This window comes from Callorhinus ursinus, unplaced genomic scaffold, assembly GCF_003265705.2.
Source record: "Callorhinus ursinus isolate GAN/ISIS: 27379988/994484 unplaced genomic scaffold, GSC_fseal_2.0 scaffold32, whole genome shotgun sequence".
NCBI lineage: Eukaryota > Metazoa > Chordata > Mammalia > Carnivora > Otariidae > Callorhinus > Callorhinus ursinus.
The window spans coordinates 8,531,585-8,553,905 of record NW_027397094.1 but is presented as its reverse complement, the minus strand read 5'-3'; the positions used below and the strand labels follow the sequence as shown (position 1 = coordinate 8,553,905).

The 22,321-nt window shown below is 37.6% G+C and overlaps 1 protein-coding gene across 1 annotated transcript in view; it reads right to left on the bottom strand.

Annotated features, from left to right (window-relative positions):
- Positions 1–14,791: 14,791 nt before the first annotated feature.
- LOC112807784 (uncharacterized) overlaps positions 14,792–22,321 on the bottom strand; it is a 30,107-nt gene continuing 22,577 nt past the window's right edge. Inside the window, exon 6 of the mRNA XM_073878981.1 lies at positions 14,792–20,443. Coding sequence (XP_073735082.1) covers positions 18,192–20,443 — 2,252 coding nt within the window. The 3' untranslated portion in view covers positions 14,792–18,191. The remainder of the gene's footprint in view (positions 20,444–22,321) is intronic.

The following is a 22,321-nucleotide window of genomic DNA, read 5'->3' as shown; positions in this document are numbered from 1 at the left end:
TTTTGTATGAGTGTCTTAAGAATGTTCTTCGCTGCCTTTTTCTTCATAGCAGAAGCAACATGGTAGTGGTTAAGAGACGTGGAGCCCGGACTCTCACTGCCATGGCCCAAATTCCAGCACGGGGCATGCCACTTAACCTCCCTGTGCCTCTTTCCTTTTCTAGAAACAAGAAGTGGTAATGAAAGGATTGCTTTGATGGAGAAATGAGTTAATATTTTTAGAGCACTTAGAATAGTGTCTGAGACACAAGAAAAGCCTATGTTAGATACTATTATCATTATAATTTGTATTTCTTGAATTATGCTAGAAAGAAAGTTGGCTACCAACATTCACCACTCACTTTATTGCTGTAGTGCCTTGGTTTGGCTTGGTTGTGCATTTTCCCACAAAGGATTCAGATATTCAGATGTGACCCAAAGCCCGTGTTTGTAGCCTACAAGCCAAGAATGGTTTTGCATTTCTGAGTGGGTGGAAAAAAATAAAGAATATTTTGCAACATGTGAAAAGTATATTCAAATTTCAGTGTCCATAAATAAAGTTTTATTAGAACACTAATAAAAACCATTTGTCTCTGTTTTGCCTGAGGCTGCCTTTAGCACTACAAGAACAGAGTTGAGTAGTTCTGACAGAGACTGTATGGCTCACAGAGCCTGCGATAGTTACTATCGGGCACTTTTCAAAGTTAAGTTTTTCTGTTACTTAGAGCTGAAAACACCACAATCAACATATATGATGTACTTTTATATATAGTATGTGTTTCAGAAATGATGCATACAGCAATTTGTGGGTGGGTGGTTTTGTGCAGTGTATTTATTTTGTATATTGTATTTATATGTTAAAAGCCTAAGCATTAGAATCTTTTCAAATAAATGTTTTATTTGTTGAACTGTCATAAAATCAAAACATTTTCTGATGGAATATAGCAGTACATGTATAAAATAAACATTGTCTAAATTAAGTCAAATTGTTAATTAGTCCCTACCTAAAAATATTCCCTTATTTTCTTCCAAGTCAATGGCCAGTGTTCCCTACATCATTTTATAATTTTCTCACTATCCCATGACCATCTTTGTCATACTTAACTAGCATAATCTAATAACAAAAACCTTACAATGCCCAACTCCACCAGCTACATTACTAGTAATCTACATTACTAGTATTACTACAGTACCAGTAGAATTATTTTATTGCCTAAACTTCAGGATTGTCAAATGCTGCTCCGATCTAAATCCTGCCACTTGCCTGCCCCTTCCAAATGATGACTTTCGTGATGCTCAACTTCTTAAACATGCCTTGATTTGTCTGCTGTTTACCACCAATGAACACCTACTGTGATACTTAGTAATTGCTTTGCTACCTATATAACTTCTAAATCCTCAAACAGTAAGTATTGCTACCAGTACTCTCCCCAACACTGACGTAAGCATGCCATCTTGATTACAGCCATGCCTTCATAGCAGTTCTTTACTTCAACCTGCTGTGGAAGCAAATATGTTTCCTAGTGTCCCCTGGCTTCTCAATCAAAAATTAAATAAAAATTATTGCTTTTTGAGGAAAATCCAGTAACGCTGTTAAACCTGTCACTAAGAATAATGTCTGTACTAATGAAAAAACTTTAAAGATACTCTGAAAAGAATAAAAGATTCCTGGCCTTCAAAGTCAAGAAGGATGGAGGAAGACTGACTGCCTCTTGGCCAGAGTTTTAAGTCATGAATTAGTAACCACAAGAATCGAAAGATCAGAGACAACTGATCACCAGATCAACTGATGGGTGTTTCATCAGATGCACACATGCTTATGAGGGCCAGCCAGCCTGACAGCTCCACATTTCTGAAGGCCAATCAGCAACAGCATTCACTATGACCACGTTCTGGAAAGTCAGAAAGTCAGCTACAGCCTCATTCCAGTGACCAAACTTTTACAACGGAAAGCCAGCCAGGCATTCCCTCAACATTCCTGTTTTTGAAAGCCCACCAATCCCTGAATCTATTTCCCAAACTTGTATCACTTCTTAATTTCCTGGACTGATTTATAAGTATAGCCCTTCTTTGGTTAGTATGATGGTCAAAGACGGTATCAGTTCCTTCTCTTAATTCCATTCTAAAAAGCTGTTCTTGTTTTCTGCTCTTCAATCTGCAAGGGCCTTGTGACTTGCTTTGGCTTTAGTAGAATATGGCAGAAGTTCCAGGCCAACACTTCAGGAAGTGTGGCAGTTTCCACTTTCCTTCTTGAAGCTAATCATCATGCAGAAAGTTCAACTAGTCTGAAATTACCAAGCTGTGAAGAAACTCAAGCTATGAGGAGAAAGCCCCATACAATTCCAGACATGTGAGCCAAGTTTCTTTAGACCTTCTGGCCCAGCCCCATCACTGGCTGAATTTAGCTAGCCAAACAAGACTTCAGCTAATGCCAAGTGCATCAGAGAAACCACCCACTCTACAAGAAATAAACATTTTAAACCATTAAGTTTTGGGTGTTTTTGTTACACAGTAATAGATAATTGAAACAGAAAGTGAGCCATAAATCAAGCTTTAGATATTGATTAGTCTCTTCTCAAAAAGTTGTGCAGCATACGAAGCCCTCAGAAGTTTTGCCACATTAACAACACTACAATGACCATTGTTTAATCTGATGTCAAAAAAGGCTTTGCCCACATACAATCTACCCCCATGAAAGAGAAGCAATCCTAGCTCAACTACAGTGTCTCGTGCTGCCACCCCAATTACAGCTGTATGCTGGAAATTAAAAAGACTAAACCCCAATGATGGGGAAATTGTCCAGACATTTTTTTTACAGTAATGATTCTTTTTTTTTAAAGATTTTTTTTTATTCGAGACACAGAGATACAGAGAGAGAGACAGAGAGAGAGCATGAGCAGGGAGAGAGGCAGAGGGAGAAGCAGGCTCCCTGCTGAGCAAGGAGCCCGATGTGGGGCTCGATCCCAGGACCCTGGGATCATGACCTGAGCCGAAGGTAGACGCTCAACCATCTGAGCCACCCAGGTGCCCCCACAGTAATAATTCTATTTAAGAGATTCAACAGGTGACCAGATCTTGCTTTATCTATAAAGTTCTGATGTGGCTTTGGACCCTCCCTCGTGGAGCATTATAGCTCTGGGCCAAAGAGGTGTTTCGGGTTGTCTGGCTGATATAGGGCAGGGCAAGTACTAGGTTGCTGTGAGAGAGTTAGAGGAGGAGGTTGGGGCTGGGACTAGTTGGTTGACATTTGAAAGATGAGCTCCAGGATCAGCCCTTTGCCATCTCTTAAAAGAGGAAGACTCTCCCTGTCCAGCAAGCTTTTTAAAGTTGCCAAACATAAAATACAGAAAAAACATGATTAATACAGGATGCTTTCAGAAAAGCTCAATATTCCCTAGCCTAAGGTCCTATGACTATTCCTCATGATAATGGCAATGTGATCTATACTTTTAAAATCCCTATAAAGTCTCATGAAATTGTTACTAAATGACCTGAGAAATAGCTTGAATTTTCCCCTCATAAATTGAGATTATCAAATATCTAATGTCATGTAAACTGTATGCCTGAAAGGTGAGAACTGCATTTCCAAAAGTAAGGTCACCAGAAACACTCTACATATTCTGTAATGAGATTATATATGTTAAAACAGACACCAATTAATGTCAGTCTTAAAATCACATTGAAAAGGATCATTTCCTGTATTTATATGCTTAATAATAAATGCTACAAGAATAAAACCATGGATAAAAATTACCAGAATATCTGATCCATTTATTTCTGCCTTTGGAACAAATGGACAAAACAGCTTAAGTTGTAAAGGCCCCACAGACTAAAATAAATCCATTCATTGGCGTAATACCAAGAAATAACATTGATGTTGAATATTGAACAGAAAGACAGAATCTTTACATATGTCTGGTTCCCAGGTGCTTAACCATTGCTACACAGCCAGTATGCTCAGCCAACAATAAATGGTGATTCTGCACTAAAGACACTAAGGGCTTCGTGGTCAAAACCGTTTTGACCAAAATGAGGGAAACTGAGAAACTCTAATGAGGAAAATGTTACAGATCTAATTAATGTGGAGTTGCTAAGAGAAGAACATTGACATTGTGTAAGAGGCAACCTGTGAGTAATACTTAACAGTTAAACTCCCACTTTTTTTCAGAGAATCCATAAAAATTAATATTTTCTTGGATGTCCTGGGTAGGCTACTTAAAGGTAGACTTCCCAGAACGATTTCTGTTAGCTGCCAAAGTACTAAATTTACCTAAAGAAACAGAATAGTTAAGATTCATTGTTCTCACTGTATCTATGATTTCCCATTTATCCTCATAAATGAATCCTATATTTTAGCACAACTATGTGGTATGAGTAAATTTGTGTACAGAATATCTCTTAACTAGCTTTTTGACGTAATATGGACTCCGTAATTATAGACATCCGTTCAGAGGTTCCAACACCATAAGCAACATCTCACCATCTCATCTCATCCCATCATTCCCTTGGCTTGAAATTCTCTTTCCCCTCAAACTCTCATCACACCCTGGGGGGAGTCCTTGCAAGATTGTGACCAGCCCATCTCACATGTTTGTGACAAGACTGGCCTCAGCTTTCCACATAGTGCCTGCCAATCTATTTCATCCTAGAATCCTCTTTAGGAGAGCTTAAGATTGACCAAAATCTCCCCCTGAAGAGACAGAGAACAGCCAGAGGTGGTGGGTGATACCAGTACCTCAGACCATCCCTGCCTCCTCTAGGGGCAAAATGTTCACACCATGAAACTAGAGAACTGCCATTTCTGGAAACCTCCATGACATGTGCCCTCGGTGTCACCAGTCCAATTCCCTGAAAAGCACTAAGGGCCAGGAGAGGTGCAAGGTTCTGTGCTACAGATAACCTTTTCAGGGTATTGGAAGCCTGGTCATTTAAAAAAAATTTTTTTTCCCCATAAAACAGAAAAGAATGGAGAATAACATGAACACCTATCCCCCTGTTAACAAGTAAAAGATTACAAAAATCAAAGCCATGGGTATCTTTGCAAAATCATTGCCCAAACTACAACTTTCCACTCTGAACTCTTCTAAATTTGTTTATCTTCTTTATTGACTTACACTCTTACTTTATATCTAGAGTTTGTGTCTAGAAATAATAGATTAATATTTGCTTTGCAAGTTTTCTATCAGTGTGGTAACATGTAAGCTCTTCTGAAACTTGCTATTCAATTCTATGGTTTTGAGATTTATCCATATCGATCTATGTTTATAGCTCAAGTTGAATATTTAAACTATTATATACTTTATAAAACTACAAGAAACTTTTCAGTTGTTGAACATTTGGTTTCCAATTTTTTATTATTAGTGAAATGTAATTTCACTATACGAAAGAATAAGAGAATTCACTATTATAAATACAATTACTGCCCATACTTTTGCCATTGAGTTAAGAATTTCTTTATAGAGTGTTTTAAACATTTAAAAAAAAACTTCCACACTATAAGAAACAATTTATTATACTTCATGACCAACACACCCACAGAAACATATTAATTCATTCACAAAACTTTATTAAGTACCTACCATTTATCAGGAACTATTTTAGGCACTGTGGAAATAGTAGTGAATAAAAACAGTTCTACCTTAGTAACACTTGTATTGTGGTGGGCAGGGTACTGGGGGAGGAACAGGGTTTCGGAAATATAAAAAATTTACATATATAGTACACAAGATGGCCAGTGTTGTTTTAAAAAAGAAAAAAGGATAGCGAATTACAGAGAGGGAATTCAACTGAAAAGGGGGTCAGAAAAGGTCTGAGAAAAAGAAGTCCAGCAAATAGCTGAAGAATGAGGAAGTGAACTTTGTGGATGTATGTGGGAATACGTGATATGTGAATATATGATAAATGCAGTACATATAATTATATATTTATATATGTATTAATGAATGTATGCATTTCAACTTGAAACACATTTGCACGAAACAATATCATTTCTACCCATGATGTTATTTTCTAATCAATTCTATTTTACCCTTTTACTTATTGATATGAGCACTTACTAAGTCTTGGACACATTATGGGAGTTTCTCTAAACAAGTTTTTTTTGTATTTTTTTTTTTAACATCCGTTCCCTTTAAGCAATGCAGTATTCTCCAAAAGCAGTAAGAACTTAAATGTGGTCATACCTTCAACAATGTTTAAACACTTATTATGTACCAGGCACTATTCTTGGCATGGGGTTTATAGCAGTGAACAAAAGAAAACATACGCTCACAGAGCTCACAGAGGTTTAATTCTAGTTGGGGAAGACAGGATAGGTAGGGGGTCAAAAAGTAAGATACTTCTTATGGCAGACTGTGATAAGTTTGAGGATAAAAAAACTAATAAAGCAAGCTAGAGAACTGATGATGGACGGGGGTGGTCAAGGAAGTCCTCAAATGACACTATACTTGAGGAAACAGTGTAAGGATATAATCAGACGAGCCACGTCGCTATCTAGAGTAAAAACATTAAAGACAAGGAAAAAAATATTTATGGTATACACAAATACAACTGAAGTGTATCCTAAAAAAATTTCTGGAAAGATACCCTCACTATTTATAATGCACTGTTTTATATTCTATTTCAGCCTTGTATATGAACACATTTTGCCCAAATCCACTGAAAGAACAGCCTATTAATAGATGTCATCCTACAATTTTAAAACCAAAGCTCCAGGAGTTACAAAGACGAATGGGATTGCTGGGTCACAGGGCTGGTCCTCTCAAAAGAGACCATGCCAACTTTGTAGGTCACTCAAGTGGGAAGGAACATACCAGTGACAGGAGCACATGTACAACAAGCGAGCTTAATGATGACTGTGCTCTGCAGGCCGAGACTAACGGTAGGAGATGCCGCTATGGAACTGCTCTCACAAAGGCCAAAGGAGATGATGGAATTCTGACACCACAGAAGCCAGGTGGCAACACTAACAGTCAAAAGTAGAAGCAAGGAGAGGGCTCCACTCCGTGACCACATCTAATCCTAATTCATTCCCAAGGACCCCAACTCCTACTACCATCCTATTGGGAGGCTGGGTTTTAACAAATGAATTCTGGCGGGACACAAACATTCAGTCCATAACTACTAGAAACCAAAACTGACCTCGTCTTGGATTTATAATGCACATATAACAACCATAACAAAAAGAACAGTGCCAGGCAGGAGGGAAATGGACTTTTACAGTTGCAAGGTCTCGACATTTTATGTGAAATGGTACCTTATTAACTCCAACTAGAAGGTGAAAAGTTGAAGATGTATACTGAGGTAGTTGCTCTAGCAACTGCCATACATATAATGCAAAGAGATATTGCTAAAAAGCCAACAGATCGATTAAAGTCGAATTCTAAAAATATTCAAATTCAACAGAAAAAGGGCAAGAAATCAGAAACAAAAAAAGAGGGACCAAACAAATAGTGAAAGTATAGAACTAAATCCATCAATAGCTACATTAAATATTAAGGGAGGAAATGAGGAGAGGGATGGTAGTTTTCGAGAAGGCCAAGTATGACTGTGAAAGGCATCTGCAGTCTCCAGGAAGGGGTAGGGTATTCTCTCTATTAAAGAGAAATGGCTGCTTCTGCCAGCCTGAAGAGTTTAAAAGAATCTCTGCGCCCAAGTCTTGGGTGACCAGCTGCAAATTTCGCATTCTAGATCTCAATTTTCCACTCCTGTTTCGCACAAGAAGTCTATTAACACCTGCATCGTTGCAATCTCCTGCCATCCTGAAGTTAAACCTTGGGCATGACCTAACAGGACACAGCCTCACTCCTCAGGACACAAAAATCTTTTGAATGCTTTTATGGAGGTCTACTATCCTTCACTATGCCCTGTGTTGACAGCTAACTTGAACCTGTATGTTCGAGGCTTCTAAGGCAGAAATGTCACTAACTCCACAACTCATTTCTCACAACTTCATAAACTTATCATTGCCCCATCCGTTCCAAGTGCTACAGCGACTGCACAGGACAAATCTACCCGTCCTCACCCTCATCTACCACACAGGAGAATCCTTCTATTTCAGGATGACAAGGGTTATCCTCATACTATCAGCACCGCGGACTTCAGTGAAATGTGACCAATAAGTCATCGAGTTTTAGATTCAAAAACTCAGGTTCTCATTTCAAGGACCACTTCTGGCACCAACAGGACTATGGTGGGTTTGCACAAAAGCAAGACAGACATGGAATTAGGCACAGTTTATTTTGGAGGTCACCTCGAGAAAACAGAGAGGGAAAGGGGAGAGTTGGACAGTTAAGGAGGGAAAGTTAATAAAGTGCCACTGGAGAGAACAGTGTCTAACACCACCATGGACTCTGAATCACTCTAAAGGATGTGCCTCAGAATAGACCCTGTTGAGGGGTGACTGGGGCAAAATTAACATTCAGGGTGTTTTTTTTTTTTTTTGGACCATTTTCTTACTGTTTGCTCATAGTCCACTGGTAGTGATGTTTTATCACTGAATGACATATGGAATATTACTACCTATGTTCTTTACAGGTCCTATTTTGAAATATAATTGTCTTTAGTATTTTCATCTATATATATATATTGAGTACCACATCGGGTGGTGGTATTTTTTTTTTTGCTTCCGATATGAAATAATTTAAGAAGCTTACGAAAATAGTTTTATACTTCCCCATATTTTTACCCAATTCCTTCTTTCTTTTCTGAATTTCCAAGACTCCTTCTCTGTTACCATTTTCTTGAAAAACTTCTTTTAGCCACTGTCTGAAGGTAGGTCACCATGCAACACATTCTGTTTTCCTTTATCTGAGAAAATATTTCCCTTTTATTCCCAAAGGCTATTTTTAATACAGACTTCATAGTAGACAATTATTTAATGGCTTGAACAATTTTATGCCATATACTTCTGGCCGCCAAGGTTTCAGGTGAGAAATCTCTTACCATTTGTACTGGGTTCCCTAAAAGTTAATACACAGTTTTTCTTGAACTTCTTTCATGATTTTTTCTGTTACTAGTTTTTAGGTTGATTAAAACATGTCTCTGCATGGACTTGTATTAATTTATCCTCTTGTGGTTAACTTTCCTTCTTCAATCTGTATATTTGTTTTCTGCCAAATTTGAGAGACTTTCAAATACAGGCATACCTTGTTGTATTGTGCTTTGCTTTACTGCACTTCAGAGATACTGCATTTGTTACAAATTAAAGTTTTGTGGTGATCCTGGGTCCAGCAACTCTATTGGCACCATTTTTCCAAAAGCGTTTGTTCACTTCGCGTCTCTTCATCACGTTTTGGTAGTCTCACAATACTTCAAACGTTTTCATTGTTATTATTTTTGTTATGGTGATGTAATCAGTCATCTTTGATGTTAGCATTTTAATTATCTGGGGGCACGAGAACTGTGCCCATCCAAGACAACAACCTTAGTCATGAATGTGTGTGTGCTGACCGTTCCACTGACCAGTCATTCCCCCATCTCTCTTCCTCTCCACGGGCCTCCTTAGTCCTTGAGACACGACAATGTTGAAATTGGGCCAGTTTACACCTACAGTGTCAAGTGTTAAGTGAAAAGTCATGTCTCTTAAATTAAGTCGAAAGCTAGAAATGACTCAGCTGAGTGAAAAGGGCACGCCAGAAGCCAACACGGGCCAAAAGTTAGGCCTCTTGTGTCAGGCAAGTTATGAATGCAAAAGAGAAGTGTTGGAAAGAAAGTGCAAGTGCTACCCCAGTGGACGCACAGATGGTAAGAAGGCGAAACAGCCCTACTGCTGATATGGAGAACGTCTGTGTGGTCTGGACAGGTCAAACCAGCCACATTCCCTTAAGCCAAAGACTATTCCAGAGCAAGGCCCTAACTCTCTTCAATTCTGTGAAGGTGGAGAAAGGCGAGGAAACTGCGAAAGAAAAGCTGGAACCTCAGAGACGCTGGTTCACGACATTTAAGAAAAGAGGCTGTCTCCAGAACATCAAAGTGCCAGGTGAGGCCGCAGGTGCTGATGGAGCAGACGCAGCAAGTTCTCCAGGAGATGGAGCTGAGATAATGCAGGAAGGTGGCCACACTGAACAACAGATTTTCAACGTAGACAAAGCAGCCTGCTATCAGAAGATGCCACCTAGGACTTCCGTCACTAGAGAGAAGTCAATGCCTGGCTTCAAAGCTTCTAAAGACAGGCTGACTCTCAGTAAGGGCTAATGCAGCTGGTGACTTTAAATTGAAGCCAATGTTCATGTACCATTCCAAAAATCTTGGGGTCCTAATAACTATGCTGAATCTACTCTGCCTGTATTCTGTAAGTGGAACAATGAAGCCTGCGTAACAGCACATCTGTTTACATCATAGTATTTAAGTCAATTACTGACATGTACCGCCCAGATTAAGATTCCTGCTCATTCACCAGGAATACACCTGGTCACCCGAGAGCTCTGATGAAGATGGACAATGACATTGATCTTGTTTTCACGTCTGCCAACAAAATATCCATTCTGTAGCCCAAGGAGCAAGGAATAATTTTGATTTTCAAGTCTTACTATTTAAGAAATACATTTTAGAGGTGTCTGGTTGGCTCAGTCAGTTAAGCATCTGACTCTTGATTTCAACTTAGGTCATGATCTTGTGGGTCATGAGATCAAGCCTTGTGTCGGGCTCCAAGCTGGGCATGGAGCCTGCTTAAGATTCTCTCTCTCCCTCTCCCAATGCCCCTCCCCCCACTTGCACTCCCTCTCTCTCTCTCAAAAAAGAGGAAAAAAGAAATACATTTTCGAAGGCTATACCTGCCATAGATAGTAATTTCCCTGATAGACCTGGGCAAAGTAACTGAAAACCTTCTGAAAAGGATGCCCTGTTCCAGATTCCCATGTAGTTCATGGGAAGAGGTCAAAATATCAACATAACAGGGGTCTGGAGGAAGTTGACTGCAACCCTCATGGAGGACTTTGAGGGGTTCAAGACTTCAGGGGAGGAAGTCACTGCAGATGTGGTGGGAAGAGCATGAGAACTAGAACTGGAAGTGGAGCCTGAGGATTGGACTGAACTGCTATAATCTCATGATAAAACCTGAACAGATGAGAAGTTGCTTCTTATGGATGAACAAAGAAAGTGGTTTCTTGAAATGGAATCTGCTTCTCAAGATGCTGTGAAGATTGTTGAAAGGACAAGAAAGGACCCAGACTGTCACATAAACTTGCTGATTAAGCAACAGCAGGGTTTGATAGGACTGACTCCAATTTTGAAGGAAGTTCTGTGAGTAAAAGGCTGTCAAAGAGCAGCCCATGCTACAGAGAAATTGTTCGTGAAAGGAAGCATTGACCAATGTGGCAAACTTTGCATTGCTGCCACAAGAGATTGCTCCGGCCGCCCAACCTTCAGCAACCACCACCCTGATCAGTTCACGGCCAACAACACTGAGGCAGGACCTTCCACCAGCAAAAAGATTACAGCTCCCTGAAAGCTCAGACAATGATTAGCATATTTTAGCAATAAAGTATTTTTAAATTAAGGTATTTACTCTTTTTTTCTTTAGATACAGTGCTAGTGCACACGTAACAGACTACAGTAAGGTGTAAACATAACTTTCATAAACACTGAGAAACCAAAAAATTCATCTGACTCGCTTTATTGTAACATTTGCTTTATTGTCATGATCTGGAACTGAACCTGCAATATCTCTGAGGTTTGCCTGTATCTGACAAAGAACTATAATCCAGAATATAGAAAGTACTCTCAAAACTCATCAGCAAAACCACAACCCAGTTAGAAAATGGGCAAAAGACAAAAAGAACCACTTCAACAAAGGGCAAAAGACAGCAAATATATATCTGAAAACATTTTAAACACCATTAGGGAAATGCAAATTAAAATTACAGCAAGGGGGACACCTGAGCGGCTCAGTTGGTTAAACATCTGCCTTCAGCTGAGGTCATGTTCCCAGGGTCCTGATACCGAGTCCCGCATTGGGCTCCTTGCTCAACGGGGAGCCTGCTTCTCCCTCTGCCTGCCACTCCTCCTGCTTGTGCCCTCTCTATGACAAATAAATAAAATCTTAAAAAAAAATAAATTAAAAAAAAATAAAATGACAGCAAGCTATCACTACATACCTATCAGAATTTTTTTTTAAAGATTTTATTTATTTATTTGAGATGGGGGCTGGGGGAGAGAGAGAACACATAAGAAGCAGGTGGAGAGGCAAAGGGAGACAGAGAAGCAGACTCCCCACTGAGCAGGGAGCCCGATCTGGGGCTTGATCCCAGGACCCTGGAATCATGACCTGAACCGAAGGCAGACGCTTAACCAACTGAGCCACCCAGGTGCCCCATCAGAATTTTTTAAAGATTTTATTTATTTGAGAGAGAGAGAGAGAGCGAGAGAGCGATGAAGCACAAAGCAGGGGGGGCAGAGGAAGAGGGAGAAGCAGACTCTCCACTGAGCAGGGAGCCTGATGCAAGACTTGATCCCAGGACCCGGGGATCACAACCTGAGCCAAAGGCAGACACTTAACTGACTAAGCCACCCCTCTCAGAACTGTTAAAACAAAAAATAGTCCTAACACAAACGATGGTAAGGATGCAGAGAAACTAGATGACTTATACATTATTGGTGGGAATACAAAACGATGCATTCATAGCAGCTTATTTGCAATAGCCAAAAATTGCAAAAACCCCAGATCTATCAATGAATGGTTAAACAAACTATTTATTTTATATATATATATATATATATATATATATATATATATATAAAACACAGAATACTATTCAGCAACAAAAAGGAATGAACCATTGATACAATAACTTGGATGAATACTCAAGGTGTTATGTCTAGGGATAGAAACTAATCCCAAAGGTGACATACATACATATCTATGTAACATGTCTGAACTGACAGTGGTAGAGCACATAGGGGTAAAGAGGGTATGGTTATAAAAGGGCAACACGAGAGGTCCTTATGATGATGGAACTATACAGTATTTTGACTATAGTGACAGATACACACAAGCTACACAAGTGATGAAGTTGTACTGTACTAAATATATACATGCAAACAAATGAAAAGAAGAAAAACGAGAAATGTTCCTAACGCCTGTGATCAATGTCAATATCCTGGATGTGATATTTATACAACAGTTTTGCAAAATGTTACCATTAGCGAAAATTGAGTAAAGTGTTCCCTGGACTTTTATGTATTGTTTCTTAAAACTGCATGTGAATCTACATTTCTCTCATAAAAATTTCAATTTAAGAAAATAGCAAGATGGTAGATGTTCACCTCAGAACTTACTCCAAATAAAAACATTAAGATAGAAGGCAGCGATTATCAGGCAGGATAAGAAAGCAAGAGTCAACTCTACCTTACAGAAAAAAATCACTTGAAATTAAATAACAAATACAGACTAAAGAAAGATGGAATTAGATATATACCATGCAAACACTAATCATAAGAAGCTGAAATGATTATAATAATATCAAAAAAACCACATTTCAGGACAAAGAATTTTGCCAGGAATAAACAGGAAAATTACACAATGAGAAAGAAGACGTAACAATCTTAATGTAACTGTACCTAAAATAAGAGAGCTTCAAGTTGTATGACAAACCGACAATAGAAAAACACAGGGTCACAACTACACCTGGAAACTTCGTATCTGTCTCAGGAATTGATAAAACAACTGAAAGGGAAATTAAGCATAGATATGTATAATTTGCAAAACATTATCAACCAAATGACATTTGGGAATATCTCACCCAGTGACAGCGGAATACATAATCTTTTCAAGTTCACATGGAACATTCACCAAGAAAAACTTACAGAAAATCATAAAGATTATATTCTCTGAACACAAACAAGTTAGAAATGAATAGAAAAGTATCTGAAAAAAAATCCCAAACATTTAGAAATCACACAACAGTTTTCTAAATAACCCATGGCAGGGGTGGGTGGAGAAACCTTAACGTAAATTAGAAAATATTTTTAACTAAATGAAAATGAACACATAACTTTCCAGAATTTCTAGATGCTGTAGTGAAATTCAGAACTTTAAAAGTTTATAATTAAAATGGAAATAGTATCAAAACCAGTGAAAACCCAGCTTTCATTTTAAGAAGTTATAAAAAGAACTAACCCCATAGTGAATGGAAACATAAAAATAGTAGCAAAGTGAACATGAGTCAATGAAATAAAAAAAGGACAAATAGAGAAAATCAATGAAACCAAAAACTCATTCTTTTGAAAAGCATAATCAATGAAACTGACAAATTTCCCCCAAACCGATGAAGAAAGAGAAAACAAATTTTATCAATGTAAAAACAAAAGAGGGGTGGTCAGTACACATCATACAGACATCATTTTTTTGTGAATATTGACACAACCATCTTTAACACTTAATCTGCAAATCAAACTCAGCAACATATAAATGATGGACCACAACCAGGTGGATTTTATTCCAGAAAATACAAGGTTGTTTAAACATTTGAAAATATGTCAATGTAATTAATCATAGCAGAAAAATTTAAAAAGGAATCATATGATTAGATTTTGTGCTTAAAAGGCCAAATGACAAAAATCAACATTTATTCATAAAACTCTCAGCAAACTTGAATAAAAAACAACATTCTATACCTGAGAAACCCAGAGCTGACATGAAACATGGGAAATGACTCAATGCTGTCCCCTAAGACTGAGAGTAAGGCAAGGATGGTCTTTTGTCACCAGTTCTCTTCAGCATTGTAGTGAGAATGCAGTAAAGGCAAAAAAAAAAAAAAAAAAAAAAGACGTAAACAGCATAAAGATTGAAAAGAAAGAAGCAAGTGCAGGAGACATGATCATATACAATTAGAAAATTTTATGGAATCAAAAAGCTACCAAAACGATGTTTATCAAGGTTACAGGAAACAAGGTCAATACACAAGGATCAACTGTATTGCTATAGATTAACAAAGAACTACTGAAAGTGAAATTACATAAATAATACTACTTATAATAGCATCCAAATCAAGACAGACTTCGGGATGAATCTAACAAAACAATGTCTGTACTCAGGCAATACAAAACGCTGCTGAGAGAAATTAAAGACCTAATTAAATGGTGAGATAGAGCACATTCATGGATCAGAAAGTCAGTATTATTAAGATGTCAACTTTCCCCAGACATATAGAATAAATAAAATCCTAAAAGCAATTATGAAGGCAGCCTTTGGTTTTTTTTTTAGAAACCGACAAGTTCATTCTAAAATGTATGTGGAAATGCAAAAGACATGCAAGGGCCAAAACAGTTCTGGACAAGAGAACAAAGTTGGAGAATTGATACAATTTCATTTAAAGACTTATTAACAAAGATATGGGAATAAAGACAATGTAGAGAAGCTAAACAGATCAATGGGACAGGAAAAAGGACCCATAGGTAGAAACCACCCCCGACACACACAAAGACAAATAATCAATTGGATGTCTTAAAAGGTGCCAAGGTAATTCAATGGAGAAAAGATAGTCTTTTCAACAAATGGTGCTGAAAAAATGGAATGTTCAAATGGAATAATATAAATTTTGACCCTTAAAACACTATACACAAAAATGTATTCCAAATAGATCATATACCTAACATAGAGCTAAAGCATTTAGAAAACAAGAGGAAAAATCTCTGATACTCTTGGGTCTGCAAAGATTTCTTAAAAAAGATTAAAACTGGTAAGCTGGGCTTTATCAAAATGAAAAACTTCTAAAAAGCCACAAACGGGGGGGGGAGGGTACAGATTGCGGGAAAATATCCAATCAATAAAAAATCTTTATAACTCAAAAATAAGACAACCTACGAAGTGGGCAAACGATTTAAACAGATGCTTCACAAAATAAGATACACAAATGGCAAGTAAGTGAAAGATGCGTAACATCACTATTTATCAAGGCAATGCAAATGAAAAGCACAGGGAAATGCCACTATGCACATTAAAATGGCTGTATTAAAAAGTAACAATACCAAGCATTGACAAAAATGTGAAATAACTCCAACTCTCACACACTGGTGACAGAAATGTAAAATGGAACAACCACTTCAGAGAAGTCTGACATTATATATACTAATCCTACAAACCAAAAAACTTTGCTCCTAAGTATTTACCCGAGAGAAATAAAAACATGCCTACATTAAAATGCACATGAAGTTCACTGCAGCTATGTTCATAACAACCAAAAACTGGAAAGAGAATGGATAAACTGTAATTAAGCATCCAATAAAATATGACTTAATAAAAAACAAAGGAGTTACTGACAGATGCTAAAACATGTATACATCTCAAAATCATGCTGAATAAAAGACAAGGAAGAGACATCTTAGATATCTCCATTTATGTGAAATGATATTTTAAAAAGTCAGTCTAACCTCGTTACTGAAAGCAGATTATTGGTTGCCAGGGGCCATGGTGGGGGGCGAGTCCCAGGAGTGACTGGGAAAGGGGAATGAGAAACCCTTCTGGGTGATGGGTTGTCTCTAAACTGTAGGAGTCATATGTATGAGTATACTCTTATTAAAATTTGAGTCGGTAGAATTAACCATATTTAAATTATTGCCCAGAGTTGATTTTTAAAAATTTGGAAATGTTATTTTAATAACAAAGCTCTTAAAATTTTGAAAATCATAAACAGGAAAATAGACAATATTGTTATATTCATATATCATGCTTTATTAAAACGCATCAACTATAGCTAAGTATGTCAATATGTGTAAATATCAAAACCATGCACCTGAAGACAAAAGCAAGTTGCAAAACACGTGTTCCCACTGATATACAAGGAAAACAATGTTAGACACACACACACACAGAAATATATGTAAAATATTACTGTAAAAGTAATGAGATGTGAGATCAATATTAACCAAATTTAGAAAAGTGCTGAAGGTGGTAGAAGTTACAGGATATGGAATGGATTTGAGGATGGTATGCAGATACTTCAACTATTCTTGTACATTACTTCCAACCTGCAGCAGACACAGCAATGGTTATGATATTCCTCATAACTGGACACACCCCCTGGAAAGGTGGGCTATCACTGGGTCAACAGGCCTGAATTCAAGAAAGCTGAGCTATGATGAGCTTCCTGGAAATTTCAATTGGGACACAAAGGTCATATGCCCTACAGTACTCTACTTTCATTAACACACTCAATGTTTCTTCTGGTTCCTGAACCTACAAAGAGGAAGCAGATACGTCCTCCAGACTGTCCCTGGCTGGTGGCAGTGTACATTCTGGTATGAATCTAGTCCATGGGGAGAACTAGACCCCAGGATGAACCAGACCATCAAGCATTATTCGCAGAGGTAACAGCATAGTCTGGGGACAGACTAATCAAAAACCTATGATGGCTCATGCTAGGGAGGGCCATGGGGTGTCATGTGTTTCTCCCGAAGTGAAATCAGAGTCTGAAAAGATTATTCAGTTTATTTGTTCTTTTCAAAAAGCTTTGCATTCCAGTTAATGTTTTTAAAAATGTCTATTTTCAGCTTTGTTTCTATTAAAAAATTTGAGATCAGAGAAAAACATAACTTTAAGAATAATATATCTAAAGGAAAATTTCTGTCTATATTACCTAGAGACATTCTTCCTTCAATACAATCTTCAGATATAATAAAGTCTGAATTTTGTTACAGTCTGCATTCAAAACATCTTTATGACTTCCTCCAATATCAATTGTCTTGCTCAACAAAATGGCATTTCTTGATAAAGGCTCAACCATATTTGCTGCATTCTTTGGGTATTTTCCCTATTATTTCCCTGACATACATTGAATACAACTTGTGTTATGAAGGTCTCAAAAAAATACAAGATGTTGACACTTTTTCCCAAGGGTGGTCTGATTGTTATTTCTGGCCAAATTCTGGAAGAACATTTTCACTCATTTGTTTGATTGACAGGATTATCTCCTATGTAAGTTCTTTGTTTAATAAGCTCTACTTCATAATAAAAATAATTCCCCATATTTCCTACACGCATTAATAGGGTTTCTTCTACAAACAGTCACTTTTAGTTGTCTTACTTACAACAGATTTTTAAACATTCACCAAATTCAGAGTATTTGCCACTATAAATATTCTCTTCTTTACTTTGGAAGATGACTTACGGTAAAAGATTTGCCATTCTTTACATTCATAGGGGTCAGGTCTTTTGTGAATTTTCTGTGGTATTTTGAGGTATGAATCACAAGAGAAAGATTTCTCTCACTGCTGTGTTTAGAAATTTTCTTCCCCTGTGTGTAACCTTGGATGTACTGTGATAACTGTTTTCTTGGAGGTTTTCTCACTCTCAATACATTCATAGGGCTTCTCTCTTATGTGTCTTCTCTGATGTACTTTGAGGCCTGAGTTACAACTGAAGGTTTTCCCACAATGATTACATTTATAGGGTTTCTCTCCTGTGTGTGTTCTCTGATGCTTAGTGAGATCTGACTTATGATAGAAGGACTTCCCACATTCGTTACACTCATAAGGTTTCTCCCCTGTGTGTATTCTCTGATGTACGGTGAGAATGGATTTCTCAGAAAATGACTTCCCACACTCATTACATTCATAGGGCTTCTCACCTGTGTGAGTTCTCTGATGTGATCTGAGGACTGAACTGCAAGTAAAGGTCTTCCCACACTGATTACAGTGATACGATTTTTCCCCTCTGTGTGTTCGTTTATGTATTGTATAATCTGACTTATGGCAAAAAGTCTTCCCACATTTTTTACACACATAGGGCTTCTCTCCTGTATGAGTTCGCTGGTGTACTGTAAGGTATGAATTCCTAGAGAAGAATTTCCCACATTCCTTACATTCATAAGGTTTTTCACCTGTGTGAGTTCTGTGGTGTTTAGTGAGGTCTGATTTATTGTAGAAGGTTTTTCCACATTCATTACACTTATAAGGTTTTTCCCCTGTGTGTATCCTCTGATGTACTGTGAGGACTGATTTCTCAGAAAAGGATTTCCCACACTCACTACATTCATATGGCTTCTCCTTTGTGTGAGTTCTCTGATGTACTTTTAGACCTGAGTTGCGACTAAAGGTTTTTCCGCACTGATTACATCCATAGGGTTTTCCCCCTATGTGAGTTTTCTCATGTTTAGTGACATCTGACTTGTGACAAAAAGTTTTTCCACATATCTCACATTCATAGGGTTTCTCCCCTGTGTGAGTTCTCAGATGTACTGTAAGGTAGGAGTTTCTAGAGAAGAATTTTCCACATTGATTACACTCATAGGGTTTCTCACCTGTGTGTGTTTTCTGATGTATTGTGAGGACTGAGTTGCTTATGAAGGTTTTTCCACACTGATTACATTCATAGGGCTTCTCCCCTGTGTGAATTCTCTGGTGTACTGTGAGATATGACTTATGGTAGAAGCTTTTTCTACATTCCTTACATTCATAGGGTTTCTCTCCTGTGTGAGTTCTCTGATGAATTATGAGGTGTGAACTTCTAGAGAAGCATTTCCCACACTCCTTACATTTGTATGGTTTCTCTCCTGTGTGGATTCGCTGATGTAAAGTGAGGAGAGATTTCCGAGAGAAGCATTTCCCACATTCCTTACATTCATAGGGTTTCTCTCTTGTATGTATTTTCTGATGTTTGGTGAGTTTTGACTTTTTGCAGAATGTTTTTGCACATTCATTACATTCACAGACCTTGTCTCCTATGTGTGTTCTCTGAGTTACATTCAGAACTGACTTCTCCCAGAAGGGTTCTCCCAAGTTGTTATATTCAAATATTCTCTCTCCTGTGTCAGGGAAGTCTGATCTCCCATTGAAATTATCCACTCTTTCAATATACTCATAACCTTTCACCTCTACATGAACTCTGTGTTCCAAGAGAGATGACTTCTCAAAAGTTTTAGCATATTCATGAAACTCACAAGGATTTTCTGTTCTTTGTGCCATCTTACGGACCATGAGGGCTGAATCATTACAGAAAGTTTTATCAGATTCATTATGTTCACAAGGACTCTGGTCTATGTGAGCTTGGTTATATGGAATGACAACTGCCTTCTCATGGAAAGCTTGCCAACATTCCTTGTATTCCTTATCGCTTTGAATAAAGGATTGCTCTATATTTTTAATTCTCTGATATGGGATGAAATCTTCATTATGACTGAGGTATTTTCCATTTTGAATGAATTCACAAGGTTTCTCTCCCATTTGAGTTTGTTCATGGTTAATATGAAGGAACAATTTCCCATATGTATTGAGGTTAACAGGCTTCTTACTTAAAGAGTTTTTCTTATTAATAATTAATTCTGAAATACATTTCAAATTCATATCACACGAGTCACACCTACAGGGTATTTTTATGGAAGGAACTGTGTCTGTGCTGAAATTAAAAATGCTTCCTAATACATTACCTCTGTGCATAGTCAGTGTTTTGTTGTTGATAAACGGGGCTTGACAAAAATGTCTGTCCTGGGTTTCTTGATTCTTTTCTAGTTGGTTATCAACTTTGCAGACTTCTAGAAGTGAGAAAAACAAACCATAAGCCATGAATCGTATCATAATTATGATGAAATTACACTTAAAACAAATGCCATTTACATCACTGACTTCGTTTTGTGAAATAAGAGTGACCCAAATAGTCATATTGCCCCATCCTTCGGATTAAAAAAAATAAAACCTGACACGGTGGAAAAGGGGGATAGAAACTTAGAACACACACATCTACATTTGGCAATTTTCAAATACATATTTCAAGACTTAATATATACATTAGAAATAAATAAAAAGCATGGTGAAGAAAACAGACTTGGAAAAAAAATGGCTCATCTAGGAAGGGGAAATGCAGAGAACTAGAGAGGCCATGAAACTTAGTAGATAAGAGTGCCCGAAAGAAATAGAGGAACAATTTGATATTTTGAAGGATCAGACTTTACATAATATTCCTCATACTTACATTAGTGCAGCTAAATTCTCTCTACACTTTCCATGTTTACAGTTTCATTCTCCTCCTTTTAAAAGTACTTGTTTTGTTATACATTTAGTACATTGTTAATATCAAATTAAATTTCTGAAAGCACGGATTTCTTTGTGCTTGTGAATAGAGTCCTGTAATATGGTTTCTAATTTTCCCTCTACTTGTGTTACTTATAAAAAATATAAATGTCCACCAGGAAAATCAAAAAGATGAGAACAAGACTGAAAGATAATCAAACCCATCAGTTGTTTTAGTTGTGGTATATTCAAACTTATTTTGTCAGATATGCTACCACCAGATGCTAATTTTTCCCCACTATAAACCTGCTCTGACATAATATTAATAATTTTTTCTTTTACACCCGGATTTCTACATTTCGTGGTTTCATTTATAACCATGGAAGACCTGACCTAAAACATTCAATGACATATTTATTTACCCTAAGAATTCTCAGCTATACTTCACGTTACCTTCTTGCTCAGTACATACAACATAACAATGATGACCCTATTTAAAAACCTATTCAGGGTGCCTGGGTGACTCAGTCGTTAAGGATCTGCCTTCAGGTCAGGTCATAATCCCAAGGTCCTGGGATCGAGCCCCGCATCAGGCTCCCTGCTTGGCGGGAAGCCTGCTTCTCCCTCTCCCACTCCCCCTGCTTGTGTTCCTGCTCTCGCTATCTCTCTCCGTGTCAAGTAAATAAAATCTTAAAAAAAAAAAACCAAAAACCTATTCAAAGCCCATTGTCTCCAAGCACCATTAGAAGCAAACACACCGCAGTTATAATTTCGGGGGGGCGGGATTTGTCCCCAACCACATACATATTAGGTACTCAAGTGATCACTTCACTAGTCCATAATAAATGTCTTCTTTCTAGAAATGCCAGACTATTAATTTGCCAAAAATCATTCAAGTTCAACCAAGACTTTTCACTCAGCTGGTTTACATTCCCATTTTGGATTTGCTCAGACCTTCACTCTTTAGGAAAATGACACTGTCTCATTATAAGTCTTCACAAACATCTCTACCATTTCGAGTCCTACTTACATTGAAATTTAAAATTAATCACATTCTATACATCTCATTCTATCAGAATGTTGGATAATACCCCCTTTAAACATAAACATACCCTGTTAACTGTTGAAATTTGAAATACTCAGTAGTCTTTTTTCTTTTCCCAACTACAACCTATGGTGTCACAAGTATTTAAATCTGATTTCCTATGAATACATCTGAGTGGACATGAAAGATTTCCTATGAATACATCTGAGTGGACATGAAAGCACACAACAAGTGGTGTGCTTTTTCAAAACAAAGTCCAAGTTTTCTACAAATCTGTAATATTGAACAAGAATCTACAGGTTTGGGGCACCTGGGTGGCTGAGTTGTTAAGCGTCTGCCTTCACCTCACGTCGTGATC